Raw genomic sequence first — 26,007 nt, 5'->3', positions numbered from 1 at the left:
GTCCCCTTCCCCCCTTATTTTCCTGTAGGGTAAAATAGATTTCCATACCCCATTGTGTATGTTATTCACTCCTTAAGCCAAATCCTATGAGAATAAGATTCACTCATTCCCTCTCACCTTCCCTCATTTCCCCTCCATTGTAAAAGCCTTTTCTTGTCTGTTTCATGTGAGGTAATTTACCCCATTCTACTTTTCCCTTTCTCCTTCTCCCAGTATAATCCTCTCTCACCCCTTAATTTTATTTTCCAGACATCACTCCTTCATCTTCAACTCACCCTGTGCCCTCTATCTATCTATCTGTCTATACATACATATAATTTTTCCCTCCCACTACCCTAATACTGACAAAGGACTCGTGAGTTACAAATATCATCTTTCCATGCAGGAATGTAAACAGTTCAACCTTGAAGAGTCTCTTATGATTTCTCTTTCCTGTTTACCTCTTCCATGTTTCACTTGAGTCTTGTATTTGAAAGTCATGTTTTATATTCAGCTTTGGTCTTTTTCTCAGGAATGCTTGAAAGTCCCCTATTTCATTGAATGATCATTTTTTACCCTGAAGAATTATACTCAGTTTTGCTGGGTAGGAAACAAATTTTCAATAACCACTTGAACAACCACTCAAAGTTTCTAATAATCACAGAAACCATGATTAAAATAACTGAGTACTACCCCACTCAGACTGGCAAAAAAAATTTTTTTGAGGCATTTAGGGGTAAGTGATTTGCCCAGAGTCATACAGCAAGTAAGTGTTATGTGTCTCCAGGGTCAGTTCTCTATCCTAGCTACCCAAATGGGCAAACAATTAAGCTGCTGCTGGAGCTGTGAACTAATTGGGTCTTTTTAGAAAGTAGTGTGGTCATATACAAGAACAACTTAAAAACTGCTCTTGTTTTGACCTAGTGATCCCACTTCTGGAGTTTTCCCCTAAGGATGTTATTAAAGAGAAAAAAATAGCTATCTGTATAAAAATATTCATAGTACATTTATTTGTAATAGCAAGCCGAACAAAAACTAGAAGTAACTCATATTTCCAATGACTGGGAAATGGCTGAACAATTAATAGAATGTTATGACATCAGAAAGTGACAAATATGAGGAAGAGCCTAGTACAGTGAGTTTCCCAAACCCAACCTCTAAACATCTGGAAAACACCCCAGACCAAATTCTAATTGAGAAATTCAAGGGGGAAAAATCATTGTGATTTTCCCAGACCAAGTCAGCACAGGGAGACTGACACTGGGGACAGAGTCTGGCCAGGAGCACGACTGCATGCAGCATTCCAGAACAGGAAGACACAGTACACTGTGTCAAGAGGAGGTCCCAGATCCAGTGTAGAAGTGTCTAAATTTGTGCAGGGTGCAGGAGTAGGTGCCAAATGGCAGTTGTGTTGCTTACTCCCTAGTTCTGGGTCACTGATTCAGGGCATCCTGAAGACCTGCAGTTAGGGGTGGCATTTCAGGGTACAGACCAGTCTCTTTACCCTGGCCTGTGTCCTGAACAGGCAGCAAATTCAACAGCAAGCAATAGCTGTGGGCTCTGACCCCTAGAGTGAACAGGGTTGTAGATCCAGCTTAAAGTCCAGTCTGAAGCCAGCAGGGGAATAAACAGAATCTCAATCCCAGACCAAAGGGAAGCCTACAGTTCTGTCATTCTGAACCAGCAGAACTTTCCAGCTGGCTATTAGTAGCTAAATCTAGCAGCAGTCTACTAAAACTAGAAATGGAGTAAGTCCACAGCCCTGTTGCTCAAAACTGAATCCTGGTCAGAAAACTGCAGAGTTCAGATCAGGGGGCTAATGATCAGACTTTGCCCTGGATTAGACTGCTTTGGGAGTACTGCTTTGAAAGCAGCAGCAGGACCAGCCCAGACATTTCTCCAAAAGTGTGCAGAACCTGGCCCTAGGACAAAGTCTGAAGTTAGGAAGTAGTCTAGAAGAATGAGCAAACAAAAAAATAATTCTACCATAAAAAGCTGCTATGGTGACAGGAATGCTCAAGACACAAACTCAGAAATATATTACTCCAAAACATCTGCAAGCAAAATCTCAAAGAAAACAGCTTGGGCACAAGTTCAACAAGAATTCTTAAAAGAGGTGGAGTTGAAAAAAGAGTTTAAAAGGTTTTAAAAATGAAATATGAGTGCTTGAAGAAAAAAATGGAAAAGAAATGTGAGCTAGGGAAGAAAGAATTGGGAAGGGAATTAACAGCTTGGAACAAGAAGTACCAGATCATACCCAAGGAGCAAACTCCTGAAAAGTAGAATGGACCAATTAGAAGCTAATGACTCCATGAGACAAAAGAGATTAAAACAATTTTTTTTAGAAGAAGAAAACAAAATAGAAATAGAATTCACTGGTCAGCTCCTAAAAGAAATTCTAAAACAAAAACTTCCAGGAACATTAGAGCCAAAATCCAGAGTTTCCAGATTGAAGGAAACAAAATACTGTAAGCAATCAGAAATAAAAAATTTAAGTACCAAGGAGCTACAGTCAGAAATGCACACAATTTAGTAGCCACCATTATAGAGGAACACAGGTTGGAATAAGATACTCCAGGAGGAAAAAGGTATAGGCATACAAGCAAAAATAACTTACCCAGCAAAATGATTTTTAATGAAATAGAGGACTTTCAAGCATTTCTGATAAAAGGCTATGTAGAGATTTTAAAATGCAAACACAGGAGTCAAGACAAATATAAAAAGATAAACATGAATGAATAATCACAAGTGACTAAACAAGGATAACTGGTTATATTCTAATAGAGAGATGATACATGTGTCCTCTCTGAACTCAGTCATTATCAAGATTCATAGAGGCAGTCTAAGACAAAAGATCTGGAAATAGTTCGGTTATGTCTAGATGATCTTAAAAGAAGGATGGAATGGGAGGGGAAGAAGAATATACTGGAGGGGGGGAGGGAGAGAGGTTAGGGAAAATTATTTCACATAATGGGGGTGCTCAAGTAGAAGTCTATAAAAACAAGGAGAAAAGGTGAAGGGAGCAGCAGACACTTAATCTCATTTTAACTGGTCAGAGGAAGGAAGAATACACACACACACACACACACACACACACACACACACGTATAGAAATACATTTAATTCAGGGCCAGCTAGGATAGAGCACCAGCCCTGAAGTCAGGAGGACCTGAGTTCAAATCCAGCCTCAGACCAAACATTTGACACTTACTAGCTGTGTGACCCTAGGCAAGTCACTTAACCCCAATGGCCTTTAAAAAAAAATACATTAGTTCAACAGGTAAAGGGGAGAATGAAGAAGGGAAATTATAGAGAGACTAGATTAAAGAAGGAATTAGGCCTAAACAAAATCAAAAGATGTACAGAAATATTTGCAGCTCTTTTTTTGCAGTGGCAAAGAACTGGAAACCAATAGGGTGCCCACAAATTGGGAAACAAGCTATGGTATATATGATGGAATATTAATGTGTTATAAAAAATGATGGAGGGGGATAGTTTCAGAGAAACATGAGAAGATTTGTATAAACTGATGCAGAATGAAGTGAACAGAACCAGGACTACAATTTATACAATGACAACAATATTGTAAAGACAAACAACTTTGAAAGATTTAGGAACTCTGATGAATATAATGACCAGTCATGATTCCAGAGAACTTGTGATGAAACATACTACTTAGCACCTGATAGAGAGGTAAAAGACTCACAGTATGGATTGAGACGCTTTTTTATGGACATGGCCAGTAGGAAAATTTGTTTAATTTGATTATGCCTGTTTGTAACAGGGGTTTTGTTTTTTTTTCTTTCTTAATTGGAGGGGTTGGTAGGAGGGAGAGAAAGTGGATTTATGCTTATTGAAAAAAAAAGCTTAACTAAAAAGCAACAAACATGAAGAATATAAATAGGGAAAGACAAAGTAATGCAGCAAAGAAAGCAGATTTTAAATAATATACACATAAACAAAAGCAAAAAAATCTAAGAAAATTCACAAAGAAGAAGAGGTTGGATAGGGACACAGAAGTAAATAAGATTATTTTGTTAAAAGAAATTAAATGTATATATTAACCTTCAATTCTAGGTGGTTTAGAATATTTATGTATAATTTTAAAGTATTTTGAAGTTGGTTTTGGGGTATAATTACATTTACATAAAATTATTTTAAGAAAAAGATTATTCAATATTACCAAGACTCCAAGAAATCTAATTGTTTTATATGAGTTGATTAAGAGCAGAGAGTAGCCTCCTGAAAATAGTATGGGGCACACTTTTTTCCTTGACTCAGAATACTCTACATTGGTGCTTTGCCTTTGTTTCTGAAATGGCTTCTATATGAAACTATCAGCTTCTGTTCTAATACCCTGCTGGTTGGTCTTGCCTCACTCCAGTCAAACTGATTTTCCTAAAGTATAAACCTGATCCTGTCACCCCCTGCCTCCCACCCCCACCCTCCCTTGATGGTGGCACAGTGGATAGAATACTGGCCTTGGAGAGAAAAAGACCTGCCTGAGTTCAAATCCAACATCAGACACTAGCTATGTGACCTTGGACAAACATTTAACCTCTGCCTTAGTTTCTTCAACTGTAAAATGGATATCATAGCACTTACCTCACAAGGTTGTTGTAAAGATCAAATGAGATACACATAGAGCACAGTGAGATGCTTATAGCATAGTTCCTGACACATAGTAGGTGCTTAATAAATGCCTGTTTCTTTCCTTTCCCTATTCAATCAACTCCAGTAGCTACCTGTAACTTTGAGGATCAAATATAAAATCTGTCTTTTAAAGTCCTCCATAACCTGGATCTTTCCTACATTTTCAGTCTTCTTACATCTTACTCTCTCCCTCCCTCAGTTACCCTTTCATTGAATGACACTGATCTCACTGCTGTTATTCACAGAAGAAAAACTTCATCTCCTGACTGGTGTTTTCACTGGCTTTCTCCCATGCCTGAATTTTCTGCCTCCTGGCTTACCTGACTTCCTTCGAGTCTCAACTAAAATTCTACCTTCTACAAGAAGCCTTTCTTCATTTCCACCTTAATGCTTGTGACTTCCTTCTGTTAATTTTCTTTAATTTATTGTTTGTAGATAACGGCATGTGTTTCCCCACCTCACCCCCCAATTTAGTCTGTGACTTGAGAGGAGGGGCTGTATTTTGCATTTTTTTATATTTCTAGTGTTTCACACAATGCCTGGCACATAATAGGCATTAAGACATTTCTCCATAGATAAAAAAAAATATAGACTAGAAAGAAGAGGAACTGGGATATAAAATTAGAGAATTTTGATTTGCAAGTCTTGACCATTACATCTTTGTAGCATATAGAATAAAATCAACAACTTCTGGCAATTAACATTTTTACCTAGTGTAATACCTAATTTTTTTTTTAAAGGTAATCAGGGTTAAATGATTTACCAGATATCACACAGCTAGTAAATTTCTGAGGCCAGATTTGAACTCAGGTCCAGTGCTCTATCCACTGTACCATGAAGCTGCCCATTTATAATACCTTCTTAAACTCTGTAGAGTTAGGCTGCTTGACGAGAGCCAGGGGTTAACATGACCAATATCTAAAGTGTGAATCATCCTATTAGCCCTTCATCTTGCACAGCTGGATTCTGTCATGGTCACAAATCAAACCCACTTAGTCTATGGCACATTCAACACTCTTCACTACCAGGCCTCTTTCTACCTTTCTCTTCTTACACTTCAATCCTTTCTGTATAATCTACAATCCAATTTAAGTCAAGTTAACAAGTATTTAACTGCTTATTATGTGCCAGGCACAAAATAAGATTTAAAGAAAGGCAAAAATAGGCCCTACCCTTAAGAAGATCATATTCTAATGAGGAAGACCACACGTATAAAAGTTAGGAATGTGTCCTAGAAATGAATGAAGATGTAGTTGGCCTGGGCCAGTTTCTTAAAATGGAAGTTATGGTAAGAACCAGCCAGAGGCGGAGACTGGAGAAGAAGAGGTCATTTTCATTGTGTGAGGTCATCTTCTAGGGTGAAGAGGTTTCTGGAGCACTGCAGAGACAGTCTGGGATAGTCACAACTACAGCCTGGAGAAGAATGAAGGGATAATCCAAGGACATGGGCCTTCTTGCAGTTCCTTGCATATGACATTCCATCCCCGTTTTTTGCCTTTTTACTGGATGGCCACCATGATTGGAATACTCTTCTTTTAGTTTCTGCCTTCTGGATTTCTAGGACTCAACTCACATCACATCTCGTGGAAGAGGCCTTTCCAGGTTCATTCCCTCCCTTCCCGCCTCCCTCAGAGATTATCTCCAATTCACCTGGTATATACTATGTATACAGTTATTTGAATGTTGCCTCTTGGTTAGACTGTAAGATCCCTGAGGGGAGAAATTGTTTTTGCCTTTCTTTGCATCTCCACTGCTCAGCACAATACCCCCCAAATAGCTAAGGCTTAATAAATGCTTTTGAATGACTGATGGGGGTGGAACAATTTATGAGTAAATCTATCACTCCTAGGAAAATAACTCAGAATCTAGCTGATAGGACAGTCAGTATTTTTACAGACAAAATATAGCATACTATAAGCAGATATTTGGTTCTGGGAACACCAAAAGTTTTGTCATTTGGAAAAACTTACAACTGGTATGGCATATTTAAGTGGACTCATATATAGGACTCATTGCTCTTCAATTTATTATAATTATTATTATTTTTTTTGGTGAGGGAGAGGCAGAAGTAGGATGGAAACTCTTCTAATATAGGTTTGTTTCTTGATTTACTTTTGTGCTGCAATCTTGTTTTATAAAATTAATTTTTTCAATTAAAAATATTTTCTCTGTTATCAAGGAAAAAACCCCCAAATCCCCCCACAAATATGCAATTAAACAAATTCCCACACTAGCCATATCCAAAAATGTATGTCTCATTCTATATTTTTAATCCATCACATCTTTGTCACAAGATGGGTAGCATACTTCATCACCTGTCCTTTGGAATCCTGGTTAGTTATTGCTTTGGTCAGTTCTATAGGTTTTCAAAGTTACTCATCTTTATGATGTTGTACAAATTGTACGCCTGATTCTGCTCACTTTACTCTCTATTAGTTTACTCTGCATCTTCCTAAGTTTCTCTGTCTCTTTTGTCAAAATAATATTCCATTACATTCATATACTACTACCATGATTTATTCAGTCATTCTCCAACTGATGGGTACTCCTGTTGTTTCCAGTTGACATTACAGAAAGAGTTGTGATAAATATTTTTGTATAGATGTGTCCTCTTCCTCTTTCAGAACCTTGCTCTGCATGAATGCATGATGATGACAAATCAACATATGGATGGGTTCAGGTTCTGATTTTAAAACTCTTTTGAAACTTGGCCCCGAAAGAGATAAGAGAAGATACCTCCCACTCCCTTTGGAAGGAAGGTCCTTAGGTGTGGAACACTGTATTTAATAACATCAGATAAGTTTATTGGTTTTGCTGAATTTTTCTTTGCTTTTTATTTTAAAAAAATTCTTTGTTATACAGGATGGCTCTTTGGACAGAAGAGGGAATTCTATCCCATATTCCCTCTCCCTCTCCTCCTGCCCCTGGAAATGTGACTTTAATGAACTAAGCTAATCCAACAACTTTTTCCTTTGGGGTGGGAAAATAGAGATACAATTTCTCTAGAAAATCTTACCAAACTCTCTACTGCCAACATCAATGACACCAGGAATTATCTAACAGTGAAACTACTTTCAAAAAATGAGTATGCTGCCCATTTTCAGAATGGGCAAGAAGAAACCACCCAGGAACAGGACTGAGTTTGAATTAACTCCATCCCACTCCCTGGAAAAAAGCTGCGTACACTTGCGCCATCTTGTGTTTAAAAACTTTCATTACCCCACAGACTGGCTTAATCCTGTAGCTTGGCAACAGACACGCTTAGGATTCTTAGTCATTACAGAATATAAATTTATTTATAGAATCTTACAAATAAAATGGTTACAGTCCACATGACAATATATTTTTGGGTTTTGTTTTTTTTTTCTTATAACACCTGAGTTTTTTTTAAAAGAACACTGTGATGGAATTGTAGAATTGTAAAAAGAAATGAACAATAAAAACTCAATTGATTTCCCCTTTTGCATACTCTCAATGCAATATGTACTGCTAAGTGAAATAATAGAGCGCCTCTTCAAATAATCATCTTGAGACAACTGTGTTAGCAGATGGCTCATTTAAGAACAGACCATTGGGAAGGCTGACTGAAGGGCTTCTTACAAACTCAGGATGAAGGTCGAATAAAGGTTGAAGAATGTGCCAACAAGGGGCATTCAAGTGATAACTTCTCCAAACATTCTCACCTCGACCCAGCTCCCAACTCTGCAAAGGCTGAGAATAACCCTGTGGCCTAGGAACGGAAGGGAAGGCTGCCTCCCCCAAAAGTGGTAGGGAATAGTATGATAACCTACCTTTGTGTTCTCTCCTTCCCTGGGGATGACGCACTAAACTTCTACCACTTTCTCTCCTCTTCCCCCATCTCAATCCTCCCCTATTTCAGAGAGTAAAATAGAGCTAGCCCACAAAGGCAGTAAAAGTGGGGGTGCAGATGGTAGAGATATAGTATAATCTGTAGACATCTATATATCAAATTGCTCTAAAACTGTACATTCAACAGTTAAAAAGGGGGGGGGGGAATGCATATTAAAATGTCATTGAGTTTTCCACCTATACATAACCGCCTTATTTTCAGCCTATGAAGCAGCTCCGTTACTAATGGAAGCTTTCAATCTATAGCAATAATATTGGATGTTCCTTCCCCTTGCTATAATTGACCCCTTTACCATTTTACATTGTAATGTGAACTTCCTTGGGGCAGCTATAGGAGAAGGGAAAGTTCTTAAGTTACTATGTATGCAAGAAAGAAGAAAATGCCATATTTTAAAATGTTTCAGATTTTTAAGTAATTTAAAATAATTTTTATACCACTGAACAACTAACTCTCCTATATCAGGAAGCCATCGACCCTAAATTGATTCTCCTCTAAGGCCAAGAGTTTGATATTATTTTGGAAAGGCAGAATCCTTTAGAAGAGACTTTATACATTTTAATATAAATGTGAGTTAAGAAAAATAAAGGTTTTCTGCTGGTTCTCCTGTACAGGAGAATCATCTATAGTAGATTTGGTTTCTCCAGCTCCTAAAAGCATTTCTGGGGAAAAAAAGAAGCAAAAGGGTTGATTTAAAATGAGAAAGATAGGTTCCAAAATCCAAGGAAACAGCTCTTTGGTACAAGCGGACCTTAATTCTGATGAAAGTTGTACATCCCACAATCCTTAATGCCAAAAGTTCTCTTTACTTAGCCCCTCAGCCTATGTAAGCCAATAAGCAAAACAAAGAGGAAAACTCTTGTCAGTGAGTGAACCGTCAGCAATTCCCTCACTTTTTTTCCCCTACAGGATAGTGGCAGGAGGAAAGTTTCCCAGGGGACCCCCCCCCCAAAAAGATGCTGTTTTTAATTAGTACATGATGGAGGGTGTTGCAGTACCTTTTCTTACAGATCAGCCCTATGCTCATTTGCACACATGAGAAGAAAAGAAAAACTTCATAGATGCTAGCAGTAAACTACCAACCTTCCCAATTAAGTAAATGAGTATTAGCCAAGACAGCCCCTAGGTTGCAACAGTGAGGCATTGCCTAAATGGCTTCCAGGGGTCTTCACTGCCCAAGTGGCTGAAGAATTAGACGTTATCAATATGATAATAATAAATCAATTCACCTAGTGAACTTGGGGAACAGCTATCCCTTGAAGCCAAAGTTCGGACCACACCATCACTCCCTAGGGCTGGATTCTAGCTTCAACAGGCATATCCATCTTCTTTAGAAAGTCGGTATTATCAAGGACCAATCCCACTACTATCTCTATTTTGTTTTTCTTGGAAAGCATTACAATAGGCAGTGGCATTGTAAACTAATTCACAGTGCAATCATTAAGTCCCCTACACTGCTCAAACCAAGGTCTTCTGACCTCACACTTCACCATGTCCAGTCACAGCACTATTTTCCCCTTAGCATATTCTGAATCTTGGCCAGCCCCACTCTTCTTCCATCTGTCTACCCCTCAACTTGCCTCTATGATAGAGGTCGACTTGGGGAGAAGATGTGTACAATCTCCTCTCTAGAGCACCCTGAATACTCCAGGGAGATGCTTCTAAAGGGGCAAGAAGCTGGAGGAACCCCTTTCCTCCATTCTCAGTGTCACTCTGGAGGAAAGAAGAGGCTAAGACAGTAGTAGTCATGTCTATTGTTTAACTAGTTTGGAAGAGAGGAAAAGTCATGACATGCTGGGGATGCCTGTGGGAACTCAACACACAATGGTCCCTCAGGAAGGAGAGGCTGTCATCAATGCAGAAGAAATGTGGTTTCGTTTTTCTTCTCATTTTTGCCTTCATTCTCCCCACTCAATAGATCCTTCTCATAAAACATCCTTAGCCCCATTCCCTTTGAAAAGCATGGGGCAACTAAAGAAACTCTGAAGGGATGAGATGGATCTTTTCTCTACATAAAAGGTGAACTTTTCTCAAAAGGGGACATGGTGAGGTCCAGATGCATCTCCTAATATCAAGTAATGACAACTAGTTACAGTTCTGTGTTCTAGAATCTGGGATATGTGCTGAATCAGAAAGGAAACAGGTTCTGGAGTCTGATGGTACCACTGCCAGCAGGGCTTGTCCACAGAGAAATACCAGAAAGTGGCTAAAGAGAGAAGCTGGGTCGTCTGTCTTCCATGTTATTTTCAGTGTCCAGAGTCATTTTGGGAAAAGAGAGCGGGCAGAGGGGTGGGAAGCACTACCTAGCAACCAGTTACTAGGGCAGTTTATTCTAGGATTCAATATTTTTAAGAGAGCTGACATTTAGATGAGGGAATGCAGTCCACAGAATAGCCTTTAACAGAAACGCCTCTTCTGTCGTGCTTTGTTGAAATTAAGTTCTCAAGCCAGTGCTACCTGTTGACAGGGTACCCCAGTGTGTTTCACTGCCAGCCTCACTATTGACAGTGTGGCACTACCCTATTTGGATTTGCCCTGAGTACATAGTGAGAACTAGCATGATGGTGAAGCCTGTGAGCAGGCCCAGATTCTGGATGACAAAGGGAATTAGGATGCTGCCGCTCCTTTCATCTTCTCGACAAACTTCATTCATCTCTGGGAACTGGGGAAGAAAAAACAAAACCAAGAATGAGAGTGTTAAAGTTTTGTCCTTACACATCTTCCTATTAACCCAGCACACGTCCCGGCAAGTTCTGAAGGCTGCTATGATTCCCATGTGGAAGAAGCGAAGGCAACAGCAGCAGCAGGTAGAATTTAATAGTCACATAAGCCCAGCTTTTCTCCATGGCAATTACAACTTTGGAGTAACAGGAAAAAAGGTCCTGTCCCTCCTAGCTTTTAAACTCTGGCTGAAAATAAGCCTTTAGCAAAAAGAAGCAACTATTTTTATTATGTATACAGTACAGTTATGACTTGATCTGCCTCCAAATGCAGTCAGCAGTGGTGTGGGCTACAGCAGCTATTGAAGCCAGCCATATATAACAAGTATACACTTGTGCCCATGGCCATTTGTGGCTTGGAGAAAGGAAGCTGGATTTTCACTAGCTTGTACCCTAAGCCTCACACTATTAGTGGGGAATGAGCCAACTGAGACCAACCACAGTCTTTAGGAATGCTTTGTGCTGGAAATACAGCAACATGGCCCAACCACAGTCTTTAGGAATGCTTTGTGCTGGAAATACAGCAACATGGCCCAACCACTTAGCAAATTTAAGGATGACGTACATGTTTGAAGATCCAAGAGAGCCTGGGGCATTCCATAAAAATAATGGACCAGGATGGTCAACACATTTATCATCTCTTGTGAAAACTGTCTTACAATCTTTAAGTATCATTAAGTCAGGGCCCTGATGAAAAATGATAATAATAAAAAACTAGCATTTACATACCACTTTAAGGTTTGCAAAGTGCTGTACACATATTATTTCATATGATAAGGTGCTCACAACACTTCCCTATGGAACATAATATCTTCTTGAGAGGCCTTCTCATGTAAAGAATGTAAGGACCAAGTTCAGCTCTTCCCAATTGGCATTAACTTTTGAAGACTTACCATATCAGCCAGGGCAATATAGAGGAACATTCCCCCAGCCAGAGCAAAGATCCAATTGGCAGAAAAGTGACTGCCAGCCAAAATCCCGAAGGCCAAACCCAGGTAGCAGCAGCAGGCAGAGAGGAAGTTGAAGAATAGAGCCTGTTGGATACTCATTCCAGCATTCAGCAGAATGACAAAGTCTCCTAAAAAGGTGAGCGAAGGAAGGAGGAAAAAATAAGATGAAGATATTTAGGATAACACAGGTTATGGAAGATGGAAAAAGTTTGAAGGGACAGACTTTCAAAGACAAAGTTCATGGATAACCAGGGTTTACCCAAACATCCTATCCTAAAACAAATGAGAGTACAAGCAAATCCATCCAAAGGCTTTGGAGTTGCCTATGACTGGGAAAACTGGCCAAACGCCCAAAGCCCAGTGACAGAAACTAATTCACATGAATTAATAAAGACATACAGACTAGAATTGGCTTTGATTTCTGTCTTTTTGATGGAGAAGTAAAACGTGTAAATTCATCACAATCCTCATTTCCTTTTTCTGACTCACATTTTAGCAGCTAACTGGTTTCACAGAAACTCCAGCTTAGACTTCTGACAGCTTTTTAATGCTCTAAGTCAGGGAGAGAATGGGCATAGGATATATAACGTCTCTTTAAAAATGTCATGTTAAAATTAGAAAGATGCGTAATTTCATCAGTGTGGACAGTGGGCACACTGACAAAGATAACAACCCCTTCTTGCCTAGGGAGTTGGTTTTCATGAGCTGCTGTGAAGGTGAAAAAAATTCACTCATCTGATGGTCAACTTTCAGGTGATGACCCTCTCTGCATTTAGTGGGCCTGGGCCTATACTAACTGACAGGCAGCCCATGGCTGGGACTATTCCAGTTTGGTGAGACCTGTTAAAGCTTGCACTCCATGGGTAAAGTCTTCGAGAACACAGTGAGGCGGTGGAATAGACTTGTCTTTCATAATCATATTATACAGGAGAATAAGGAGAGAGAAAATCTTAGGCGGCCTCTATTCAAAGTTGGCCAATATCTCTTGCAAGAGGCAGTGGCTAAATTTCAAACCAGATTAGGTTTTAATTCAATTCAATTTAGTTCAATTAAAACATTTATTAGACACTTACTATGTGTAAAGTACTATGGAAGGTGCAGGGGATATAAAAATGAAACCAAAACAATCCCTGCCCTCATGGTCCTTACATTCTACAAATGATTATAAAAAGTATTTTCGTGGAATTGGAAGTAGGAATGCATAGGTCCCATAAAGGGTATAAGTGTGAGAGGTACAGTCAGAACAAGAAGGCCTCTACATACCCAACTCATGTGGAAACTCCTCACAGAGAATGGCCACTGAGGTGCTGATGCCTTGGAAAACAGACACGGTGAATGAGGCACCAATGGCCAAGCCATCAATGAAGTTGTGAAGGCCATCACTCAGGGTGATCATCCAGGCCAACGTGCCAATGTCAGAGTAGTGGACACCTTTTATCCAATAACATGCACTCTGGGATGCCTGCAGGTCCTATAAGAGAGCCAATTTTCCCCCAACCGATAAGAATATTAGAGAGAAAAGAGAGCTTTTCCTGCAAAGGGTTGGAGAACCACACCTCCAGAGCTCCACCACAAATTATACAGTTCTCTGACATTCAACAAATGAAGACCCACCTGGACAGATAGAGAGCCTACAATGACCTTCTCATCCATCCCTGGGGCCTTGCCTTCCAGATCCCTATTCAGGTGCTGTGGTATCATGTGATCCAGGTCTCCATTCTGCAACTTCTCAGTCACCCCCTCTTCCTGGTCCTTCTTCGAAGGGAGAGTCTCAGAAACGTAATGGCTATGTCCATGGTGATGCTAGAGGGACAGGAAGATGAAGGACACATGGCAGTGATCAACTAACAGTGAGGAATTTCTTTTCCTTATCGTCCATAAAAGTAACATGTATCTATTAAGTATTAACTATGCATGAGAAAATTTTGCTTGGTACCATGGGGAGATATCAAGAAATATAAGACATAGAGCTCAGCCTTAAGTACTTACAATCTAGTTGGGAGAGACAAGATAATATACTTGCAAAGTTAAATAATAACAAAAGGTGTAAATATGATTTACTGTACAAGATAACAATAAAAGAGGACATGAGGTAGTATGAAATACGACTATAAAATGAACTTGTATTTTTTTTTAAACAAACATATCCAAACTTGTAATATCCGAAAGAGCCATGAACACCACAGTCCCTCCACCCCTTCAAGGTTATCACCTTGGGAAGCTATACATATGTACACCTAATTTTAACAAGACTGACATTACTCAAAACATTCTTATAACTCTTCTTCTAGAATAGTTTCTTTAGTTAATTACAGTCAATTAACAAGCAACACCAGAAGCAACATCATTTTATTGTCATATTTCAAAAACAATTATTATTCTCTGTCTCACCCCATGTGGATAAAACCCTGAGAAGAGAGCTGCCATTTGGTACTAGAAGAAGACCAAAGGGATGTTAATATTTTCATGTTATTGGACTAGAGCTGTCATCCTGGGTCAATCACTTCTTAATCTGGATCTCCTTCCCACTGGTCTACCCATGAGGTGAGATGCAAACACACTTTATAACACCATGAGAAGATGTGAAAGTTCAGTGGACTTATGGTAATAACATAAAATATATAAAAATTATTTGAGAAGAGAACCTTGTTAGGAGAGATTCCTTTGCCAGCCCCTTCAGCCTCACCTCATCTTTCTGCTTGAGAAGCATTTTCAAAATCTTCTCTGTGAAGAAGAAGAGGTAAAAGCCTCCAAATACCACTGCTGATTTTGAGACATAATAATCTTCTAGAGGATTGAATCCAAAAGCCTGTGGACCCAGAACAACAGGATGAGTTTACAGCAATGTAAAACTATCACTGGGGCCCTCTGGCTCTAGGAACATAAGCACCAACATCCTAGACTACTACAGTGATTTAACAAGCCAAGACTTCTTCAACCATGGAAGTTATTGATACAGGACTCTTAGGCCTGTTCAGAGATGCTTTCTGAGAAAAGCTCTCCTAAACCTATAGCTTGTATCTAAATAAGAGAACAGAGAAGCTGTAGGGATGTGACCTTGGGCATAACACCACCATGGGTACCTACCTCTAGTTTGGCAAAACCTGCTTTTTCTGAATCTCCTAATATTTTTTCCCTCAAAGTACATCTTCATCGTTAAGCTCCTTCAATTAAGCAATCAACTCTATTTGACTAGAACGTCAACGTGCTATCTTCTCCTCTTACTTAAAGAATGTCCCTGTCTGAACTATATAGGAGCACAAAGGAAATGATGTAAATCAGACTATCTGTAAGAGGAAATCCATTTCCTCATTATGCCAGAAGACTTGTTGTCCCTTCCCGGGCACAAATGCACGTGGCAGACAGATGAGAAAGCAGACTACCAACTCCATCACATTTCAATTTTTGTTCTAGGTTCTTCCTGCACTTCCCCATTTCCACTAAGGAAGCAATGACAGGACTAGAAGTCAGGAGATGTGAACCTTAGGTTCACTTACTGGATGAGCTTGGGAGACCCACCCCTGTATCTGACTTTTCTTAAAAGGCTTGAGCAACTCCCACCCTTTTTCCAATAACATCATTATATGCAAATAATCCTAAACAATCAGTAGGCTGTCTGGATGTACAGAATAGTTGTGGACAGAATAAACTGTCATGCCACCTACAGGAGCCAAATTACCTCAAAGACACGCTGAGTAAGATACAGGCAACTCATCTCTCTCCTTCAACATCAATAGGCTGTGGTCTGCAGTCATTGCACCTGGAAGAAGTCTACGTATCCAGCTCCTGCTCTCCGCTGTGCCACTAACTTGGGTAAATCACTTACCTTTCTTATCTAAAAGCAGGAGAAAACCACCTGCCTTATCTATCACGAGGTTGTTATAAAAATCATGTTGAGAAAACAGGCATGAAAACGCTTTTGCAGAAGAAATACAAACACGGAGTTGTATTATTCTGTGTCTGTCTCAGTTACAGCTAGGCCCAGATCTGCCAGAGACAACTGACTGAAAAAACCTCATGAGCCGGAGAGGCAGTAAATAACTATGGTTACACCACAGTCAAATTAAGAATCTCAGAAGCTGATTACCAAACTTTCTAAATATTTGCACACTGTTCCCCACTGTGGAGAACATGCCAGTTCAGCTATGCAAGGGGACAAAGGTACCATGAACACATGCAAATCCTGACCATGAAATGACCTCATCTGTGTCACCACTGCCCTACATCCACCTTTCCAAACAAAGGAGAATGAAGCCGCTAAAGAAGACCCAATTTCTGGTGATTTTTCTCACTTCTTCACTGCAGAAACCAAACAGACCTTTGAGTTGAACCTACACTGTTAGGAACTGATTACTTGCGGTTAAGAGAGAGCCCAGAGCTCAAGCAGGGGATGAAGGGAGAGCACCAAGTAATCTGATTCTGTCAGATGGAGTCCTCATTCAAGCTAAAAGCAGGACTCAGGAGTGCTCTCCACACCTCCACGAAAGTGGAAGGTTCCCCACTAGAGCCCGCCCATCCCCCCGAGACCAGACCTCCTCCCACGTGGGGAGGCCCTCGGCATACCTCAGGGATGAGCTGGAAGAGGGCATTGGAGTAGAGGGTTCCAATCGCCAGAGCTATGAAGTAGAGCAGCAGCCTCTTGTAAAAAGTCTTCTTCATGAAAGGCACCACGCTGGCCCCGACGAGGGAGCAGAGGGAAATGACGGTCACGCAGAGGAGACCGTATCCCCACACTGCGGTCGGGAGGCCAACCCCACCCAAAGGGGAAAGGGAAGGAGAAAAGGCCCCCAAAGATCAACCCGTAGGTTTCAGAAGATTGGAAATGGGGAGAGAAGGGGAAAGGGTTTGTTTGGTGTCCGGGGAGGGGCGGAGGGGATTTACAGGGGGGAAGAAAAGGAGAATCAGAGTTGGGGAGAAATAGGGAGGGAGAGAGAAAACAGAACATCTGTTAGTGATTTGAGTTGGAAAAAATTTTAATGAATTGATTCAGATTGCAATGAGGAGTTTTAAGGCGGCCTTCGAGCCCTGTAGCTTGGGTTCCTGTTTCCTTCCAAGTGATTCTCCCAAAAGCTGTTGCAGGCACATCTGCCAACCTCTGAATGACAAGCAGTGTGGTTACACATATCGTGAGTCCTCTCTATGACCACAAAAGTTTTTGGACCTAAAGCATCTTGCTTCTACAGAAGCAAAGACAGATGGGAGCAGGCAGAATTCCACCTGGTACTTTTGCCTGGTCAATCCAATCTCCAGTATGTATTCACACACACACACACTACTACTATTTGGATCAGTAATGGAAGGTAAATACAAAATTTGTGGGCATGGTAAGGTGGAGGGATAAGAAGAAGGGTAGACAAGGAATTAGGGCCTCTTCCCACTTCCTTCAGGGTCTTATATTCTAGACTTGCCTAGTCCTCTTTTTTGGGAGACCTAAACTTAGAAGACAGAGCTCTAGGACCGCCCTGATCATTGTACAATTTTTCTTTCAGCATTTCCCAGTGTCACACACTCCATGTCCCAGTTCCTTCACAGACCCTGAGCCACAGCCATCATCTTGAATCACGCTGTGTCAAATACTAGTGCCATCAGGATCCCAGAAAATGGCACCTGTGAACCATGACAGGAGTGGAGCATGTGCATAATCATTTCATTTCCACTCAATTAGGCTAAAAAGGCATTTCGTGTCAAATAAGAAAACAAAATCATACTTTTAGAGCTGTAAAAACAATAACCCAAGAAGATGAGGATTGCCCTGGGTCAGAGTAGGGGGTGGAGAGGGAAACATTTGATGAGGTCTTTTTGACTGGCATTGGCCAAAGCTGCCAAACCTTAGGTCAAACAGAGAAACCTCATTTGGCTTTGTAAGTATCTTGGGTGGGTTTATGTGAGATGCCAGTCTATGTCTTTCTGTCATCTCTCCCCTATAGGAATGGAAACCTGTTCATCTTACAATCCAGGGGTTTAGTTATGTTATAGGAACTTTAAATGGGAGGTTGGAAGGGTAGGTAATGTACAAAAGGCCTAGACTTTGCTCAGGCAAAGAGATAAAAGGGACTTTAGAGGCCAGGCAGCTTTTAATTTTTTCCCTGAGAAAAGGGGCAAAAGTTCACCTGCCCTTGACTCAAAACTAGCTGAGTTTCCTGGAACTGCTGCTGAGAGATTAACCCAAGGAAAAATTCATCTGATTACAGACCTCATTCCTAAAAGGAATAGTGCAGAAGTCCAGAGATTTCCAAATTCTGTTTGGCCAGGGCATGAGGTTTTGTTGTTTTTTTTACCTACTGGTTACAAAGGGCAGCTAGGGGGCCAGGGCGGTCAGTCAACAGTAAGCAAGCATTAATTAAGAACTTACTCTTTGGGCAGACTTTCCTTCCGTTAGGAAGATCATCAAACTGGGTATCATCTTTGCAGCTCTTGAATCACATAATTAAAAACCAAAATTAATGTTTCATAATTCACAAAAGCCCCAATAAGCCATCAGGAAACCAGCTCTATCAGGAAAGTGTCAAGATGCAAGGTCTAGACAGTTAGTTGGTCAGGCACTACCAAAATAACTCTCTCTACCCATTTTTCCTGTGTTTATTCTCTTCTGCCTTTGTTTTCTGTATGGCTCTCTGAATGCTTCAATTGAAGACCACAACTAGAAACACCCATGCTAATTCTATCAGCCATACTGTGAATGGTCTTCCTTCCTTCCTTCCCAGATCCCCATTTCATCTTTGAGGATTCTTCCTTGTGGTCATGCTTAACTTCTCACCAGGATCATGAGTTAAGGGCAGTTACTAAGGACCCAAGGAACACATGCCCTTAGTGGGTTACATTTACCCAAGGCAGGAAGTTCCCAGAAGTACCAGCTGCCCTTTTAGTTCCCATAATGAGAGACTATGAAGAATAGTAGGTCCCAGGAATAGGATAATGCGCCAGCCTCAAAGTCAGGAAAGCCTCAATACGCATCCTGCCTCTTGATACGTGTAAGTGCCTTAAAGGCAATTTTGAAGGCTATAATTTGCAGAGGACTTACTGATATGTACTAGTGGAGGGAATTTCCACAAATGAAGTTCTCCATGCTGATGAAATCACAGGTATGGACCAAAAAAAAAAAAAAAAGATAAGGCAAGGTACATGGGAATTCTAAATAGAGGAACAGGAAGGAAGGAATAGGGAAGAACCTTGCACTTGACATTGCCTGAAGAGACCAGAGACAAATCTGAGAGCCTTCTGGGATTATGGAAGAGTAAGAGAAAGTCCTAGAGATCCAAAACGAAGAAGCATCTTTGGTGTCGAGGCTCAGCACAAAAGAGAAATTTTATTTTCTGGATGGCGATTGGGTGAGTGAATGGGATGAAATGGGGGGGTGGGAAGTCAGCTGATGGAAATCCCAGCTGTCGACGCAAAAAGAAAACTGTGTTTTTGGTTTTTTTTTCTGGTCTACTACACCTCTGGGATCAGCTGGAAGAGCGCATTAGAGAGCAGCGTTCCAATGGACAAGGCGATGAAATAAGTGAGGACACGGCTGAAAAAGGTCTTCTTGGTGCAGGGCAGGACGACAACTCCCAGGAGAGAAGCCAGGTTAATCAGGGACACACTGAGGAAACCAAAGCCCCACACTGTGGAGGAATAAGAACAGACAGCAGCCCTGGTTACCAAGGGCAGGGGGAGAGGGCGGCGGAGGACTTGAGGGGCTTCTCCTGGGGAGGAGGGCCCTGTCCAGTGCCCACATGTTTTTGGAGCCAACCAACCAACACTTGGGTAATACCTGCTCTGAGTTCAGCCCTATGGGCGAGGCAAAGAAGTCAAAGACGTGGTGGCTCTACTCTTGAAGAGTTTACAATCTACTTAGAAACTAAAGACATAAATACACAAAAAGTTCAACAATCACACTCAAACAGAAGGGCTGAGAATCTGTCACTGTGGGGGAGCTTCCAGTATGAGAACTCTCTCCACTGAAGCAGACCTCAACCCATCCGTGACTTGGGAGATAAATCCTAGGTTGCCGCTTACAATTTGTACCTGAGCGGTGAGTTAGAAGACAATAACAGACCATACGAGAGATATCACAAGGCAGTATATGATTAATTGTCAAGTGAGCAGGCCTGGTAATGACTATGATTTTAGAAGAGGGAAAGATTTATGTGAGCTAGAGTGGTCAGTGAGGGACAAGGCTGGCTGGAGTGGGGAGAGGAGGATTTGAACCGGGCAGGATTTAGATGAACAGACAGGACATTCCAAGAACAGACAATGGGCATGATCAAAGTGGGGGGTGGGGGGACAACAGAAGCCCAGCGTGTTACCAGGGGGCAATGTGCTGTTTGGTGGGAAGGGAGCATTTGTGGAGCAGAGTCACAGGAGATGAGTCTGGAAAGGTAGAATGGGGCCAGATCATGGAGGGCCTTGAAGGAGAGCTTGGGCCACTACACAACCGTTACTTTGTGGTTCATTTTTAAAGTCTGGTCAGATAGGAGTATTCAACTGTCAGGAAATCAGGATAGCCTTAAGCCAGGCCTAACATGTGAGTTCGACACCTGGCTGGGACAGAATCAGGGACAGAATACTGAATAGAAGCTGATGGTACAGTTGTTGCTCTCCCCTCACTGTACCCTGGCTAGAGAGACACTAGGAAGGGGAGAGACCAGCACCATCAGGAGCCCCAACAGTGCCACCTTACCAGGCCACCTCTGGTGGCACACACGGAATGCTGAGGAAGCCCAGAGCGGGGAGCAGCATGGTCCTCAGACACCGATGCCTCTGACCAACTGCTTACCTTCTACTGCACTTGGTTTCCCTTCCTCCGTCTGCTCGTCCTCCTCATTCTCCTGGTTCTCTAAGGTGCAGGCTCGAGAGTCCAGCTGCTGCAGGATTGTGGGACAGAATTCCTGGAACTCAGACCTGCCGATCCTCGACTGGTCACTGAAATTATGGGCAGCAAAGAGGTCTGCAGAGCTAAAACACTGGTGAGAAAAGTGGGGTTGAGAGGAAGGACAAACGAAAGGTCCCTGTGAGTCCAAAAGCTTTGCTTTGTCTTTCAAAAAGATACGAACAGTTTCCTATATTCCTGGAAGCTTACAAATTTCTGATTTCTTTTGTGATGAAGCTGCCTTGAAAGCCCAGAACTCTCTTCCCTTCTAAAGGCCAATTACATTCAGGTAATGGCAGTTATGAATTGATCCCCCACCCCATTTCCCACCTTCTCCACACCTCTTCCAGCTTCTTCATTAAAAAGCAGCCAGGATGGGTCAAGGCTCACCATGAACTGACCCCACCTTTGAACAATCATTTCTGCTATAATGCTTGTTAAAATTTGTTCCAACGCAACTGATATGTTAGCAGCATTTTGACCATTATTTGAATGTCAAGTTTGTGTGTGTTTGATTTTGAGAAACAACTGAGAACACAGAAAATTGTGGCGTGCTTCACTATAACTCACAAGTTGCAACCCTTCTAAACACGCACTTCTATAAACGTCAGAGTTTTGTCAAGGTCAAGTACCACATTAATTGTCTACCTTCTGGTACAGCGGGAGCTGTGAGTAGAGGAAGGCTGGTGTGACCTTGTCCCTACTCCCAACCTTCTACCATGATCAAGGCTCCCAGCCTAGCCCCTGGAAACTGGGAAGCAGGCTGAGCAACAGCTACTGTAGTGTTTATATATATATATATATGAATATAGAGATATCTATCTATCTATCTCAAACATCTGACCTGTACAAAAAGCGTGCTATCATTTTTATATTAGTTTCTAATGCTTTTTCATCTGTTCATGGTAAAGTTTCTGAGTGTTGTACCTCTAATACCATTTTCCCCATAAGCACTGTGGTTTTTATTTTGAGATTTTGCATAGCACGGTGCTTTCTGGAAACACATTCTGCTGAATTTTAGCAAACTGACTGTATCTGACTTTTTTGTTCATTTCTACTCAGGAATATGAATCCTCTACTATGATTCAATTCAATAAACATAAGTGCCTACCATTCACAAAACGCTAGGGAGACAAAAATGAAAAACTACACAGTCCCTGATAATAATAATAATGATAACTAGCATTTAAATAACACTTTAAGCTTTAGGTGTTACCTCATTTTCTCACAACAACCCTGTGAGGTAGGTGCTATTATTATCTCTAATTTACAGATGGGGAAATTGAGGCTGGGAGAAGCTAAGTAATTTTCCCAGGGTCACACAACTAATTAATGTTTGAAACAAGATTTAAAGTCAGGTCCTCCTGACTGGGCCCCACACTATCTATCCACTATACTCCCTAGCCTCCTGAAGCTCACATTCTGTAGCTCTAGAGGGATACAGCATACAGAGAGATAAACACACGTTAAAGAAGGGAGGGGGCAAAGGAAAGAACCAGATAAGGAGGGATCTCAAGTTACTTTGAGAAGGGAGAAGACACCCTGAGCTGGAAGTGGGAGTGGAGTACATGCAAGTGCTCAAAATCAGGCAAGGCTTCACAGCAAAGGCAGCACAAGAAAGGAGCCTTAAGTCACAGAAGTGGAGAGTCAGAAGGGACCTTAGCAGAAAGGACCTCGTCTAACCCGCACCCCAACACACCTGGCAAGGAGTTCTCCAGTTATCCAGGGAGGAGGCACCCAGGCCCTGCCCAGTACCCAGTGCTAACCAGATCTGCCCTCTGGACACAAAGAAAATGGCCTAACCTCTCTTCCATCTGACAGCCCCTCACATGGGGGGGTACCTATCATGCTCCTCTGAGCTCTGGCTTCAAAACTGAATCTCACTATGGCATGGTCTCAAGCCCCATCACCGCCGTAATCACCCTCCTTTTGAAAGAAACGGGCAGAGACGAGAAGGTGTGCAGCCTAGGCACAAGGGGGTGGCCTATTCCTTTTTGTGCACACAGTAGGGCTGACCACTGTCATGTTTTCAGATTCTTCTCCCTCCTTTCCCCCAGGAATACATCATGTGTTGTGCAATAGTAAAGCACAGTGGAAAACTTATTAGAATTGTAGTCAGGAGAGACCTGAGTTAGAAGACCACCTTACGTAACTCTCCAGCTTTCTGGCCCTAGGTTACTTGCCCTCTCTGATTGTTAGTTTCCTCATTTGTAAAATGAGTATCTGTAAAACCTATCTGAAGGGGTTTCTATGAGGATCAAATGACAAAGTGCTGTGCAGACTTTTTTGGGAGTTCAGACCTCTGATTTTAGGGAGCAGGAGACTCCCTATGTGTAAACTCCCTCCACAAATACAGATCAGCAACTCATCTGTAATTTAGTCTTAAAAAGTTAGCTGGGGCAGCGAGAAGGGAAAAGGTTCCTTCTGGTCATGAAACCAAGATGCATCAAAGATATGACTTAAAGCTAGGTCTCCCAGCCAGGTCTCTCCAGTCTCTCAAAGTGCCATGTGCCATATCAATCCCCGGTATCATCAGCATTACTTCAGTGCCTTCCGCGTTCCCCTGGCCTGGAATGGCTTCCCTTTTTCCTAGCCAAATCCTGGCCCCCTCTGAAGGCCCAGGTTGATTCCTGCTCCAACTACTCAACCCTCAGTGACTTCCTTATCCTCTGAACTATCTCATTTAGCACTAAAATATGTGCTACCTTGTGCTGTTCTCCAGTTGTCCCAAGGTTCAGTCTCACCTTCCAGCTGGCCTAGGTTCCTCCTTGAAGACTGGATCATGACTCTTCTCACTGACCTTGCTTCTCTGGATTTCTGGTCCTCCTCTTCCTTATGAGTAGCCCTCCCATCCTGGAGATCTCTCCAGGTGAGGCCCTGCTTTCCTGACTGGTGACTGTCTGCCCATACCACAACGTCAGGGGTAGGGGCTGGGGGCCTCACATGCTACCCACTGCTAACAACTCAAGTCTCCAGACCTCTCTTTCTTGTCCCCCTTGCCAAATGGCACGTCCTCGTCCTCCTACTTTCCAGTTTGCCTTTATACGCTGTCTTCCCACAGTAAGATACAAACTTTTTAAGGGTAGGGACTATTCTGCTTCCTGGTATTTGAATCCCCAGCACGTAAAATAGTGCCTACCCCATAATAAATGCTTTGCAAACACTCTAAATCTTTTCTACATCCTTTGCACTAGGTACAGGGCTGCCATTCATTAGCTGTGTGACCTGGAGTGAACTGCTTTGTGGCCTAGGACCTCAACTGCCTCAGCTGTAAAATGGACCAGATCAGAGATTCTTAACCTAGAGTCCATAAACTTGTTTTGTTTTGTTTTCTTAAAGTCTAATAACTGCATTTCAATATAACCAGTTTTCTTTTCATCCAATTTTTTGTTTTATGCCTTTATAAACACAATTCTGCGAAGGAGTCCATAGGCTTTACTAGAGGGGTCCGTGACACAAAAATGGTTAGGAATCCCCAGACCAGATCATCTCTGAGATCTCTTCCAGCTCTGATGCTATGAGCTTTTCTAAATTTCATCTTCCTCATTTATAAAATTCAGATACTAAGCTCTGAGAGCTTAAAACTGCACTAAGATTATTATACAGAAATGCCCTACATGATACAGGGTTGTTGTGAGAAGAATCCTTTGCAAACCTTAAATGAGAAATGTGAATTACTACTACTGCTATGATTAAGCCAATACTGGAGACCCAACAGTTCTATGCTACAGACACATGGATGAAGAATTGGCCTATTTGCCAGCTACTCCTTCCTGGGCTAGATGAGACAGAGTATGTTTACCCTGGAAAGATTCCTCTGTTCCAGCTCTGGCTGGGTGATGTTGTCCCGTCCTACTCCCACGTCGAGGCGGTTGAGCAGGGCCTTCAGCTGCTGCAGGGTGAGGGTGTCTGCCTCACCATAGTGATGCATGAGGTCTTCGAGGAAGGAGGCGGCAGTGATGGCTGGTGGCCCGAGAGACGAGGCACGTGCTCTGGAAGCAGTGCCCAGGAAACACAGCAGCATAAACAGGAGGCTCTGGGGGGCTTGGTGAAACTTCATGGCGCCCAGATGAGGCTACAAGAAGAAAGAGCCAAGTAAAAATGAGCCTCAGCCTTCCACATGCCAACAAACTAGCTCCCCTTCCAATTTCGTCATTCCTGCCACCATTTTCCTCACTCAGGTTCAAAATCTGGATATCATCTCTGACTCTCTATTTTTTTAAAGTAATTGTTTTCAATGAACAAACATTTATTTTCCCTCCTTCCTACCCCAACCCCTTATTAGAGAAAAGGAAAAAAGAAAAAGAACCCTACTTAACAAATAAACATAGCCAAACACAACAAATTCCCACATCAGCTGTGTCCAAGAACGGAGGTCTCATAACGCATCTTTTACTCCCGTCTTCATCACTGGTCCTCTAGATCGTGGTAGGTTATTGTTCTTAGGTCTCTCAACGCTGTTCCTCTTTACAATGTTGTTATTGTGTAAATTATTTTCCTGGTTCTGTTAACTCTGTTCTGCATAAGTTAGTCCAAGATTTCCCAGGTGTCTCTGAAACCATTCTTTTCATCATTTCTTAAGGTACAATAATATTTCATCCCACTCCTCACCTTTGATTTTTCCTACTCTTTCATCCCTAACATAGAGTCAGCAAGTCTCATCAATTTTCCTTTATAAATGTCCTTTAGCTCCTTAATGCTTACCTATTACTCTATCAGTTCCAAACTCCTCTGCCTAGGCATTAAAGTGCTTTATAGAGGCACCTAGGATAGAGCACCAGCCCTGGGGTCAGGAGGACCTGAGTTCATATCCGGCCTCAGACACTCACTAGCTGTGTGACCTAGGGCCTTAGTTCAAATCCAGACTCAACACACTTACTAGCTGTGTGACCTTGGGCAAGTCACTTAACCTGCAAAATAAAATAAAACAAAATCCTTTACAATGGGCCCCACCTTACCTATTATTTTCCACTATTTCATAAC

The 26,007-nt window shown here is 41.8% G+C and overlaps 1 protein-coding gene across 2 annotated transcripts in view; it reads right to left on the bottom strand.

The window, feature by feature from the left end:
* Positions 1-7,906: 7,906 nt before the first annotated feature.
* The window catches only part of SLC39A14 (solute carrier family 39 member 14), a 57,297-nt gene continuing 39,196 nt past the window's right edge, over positions 7,907-26,007 (bottom strand). Inside the window, exons 2-9 of one of the 2 annotated variants that reach the window (XM_027853915.1) lie at positions 24,827-25,099; positions 20,932-21,118; positions 19,608-19,777; positions 14,857-14,979; positions 13,785-13,973; positions 13,434-13,641; positions 12,114-12,298; positions 7,907-11,162 (exon numbers count right to left, since the gene is read on the bottom strand). In XM_027853915.1, the coding sequence (XP_027709716.1) occupies positions 11,016-11,162; positions 12,114-12,298; positions 13,434-13,641; positions 13,785-13,973; positions 14,857-14,979; positions 19,608-19,777; positions 20,932-21,118; positions 24,827-25,084 (1,467 nt within the window). In that variant the 5' untranslated portion in view covers positions 25,085-25,099 and the 3' untranslated portion in view covers positions 7,907-11,015. Of the gene's footprint in view, positions 11,163-12,113; positions 12,299-13,433; positions 13,642-13,784; positions 13,974-14,856; positions 14,980-16,733; positions 16,904-19,607; positions 19,778-20,931; positions 21,119-24,826; positions 25,100-26,007 lie in introns of both variants that reach the window. The other variant, XM_027853914.1, reaches the window with a different exon arrangement.

Source organism: Vombatus ursinus, unplaced genomic scaffold (genome assembly GCF_900497805.2).
Source record: "Vombatus ursinus unplaced genomic scaffold, bare-nosed wombat genome assembly UNPS02010219.1, whole genome shotgun sequence".
NCBI classification, from domain to species: domain Eukaryota; kingdom Metazoa; phylum Chordata; class Mammalia; order Diprotodontia; family Vombatidae; genus Vombatus; species Vombatus ursinus.
This window is presented reverse-complemented; position numbering and strand designations above follow the sequence as displayed.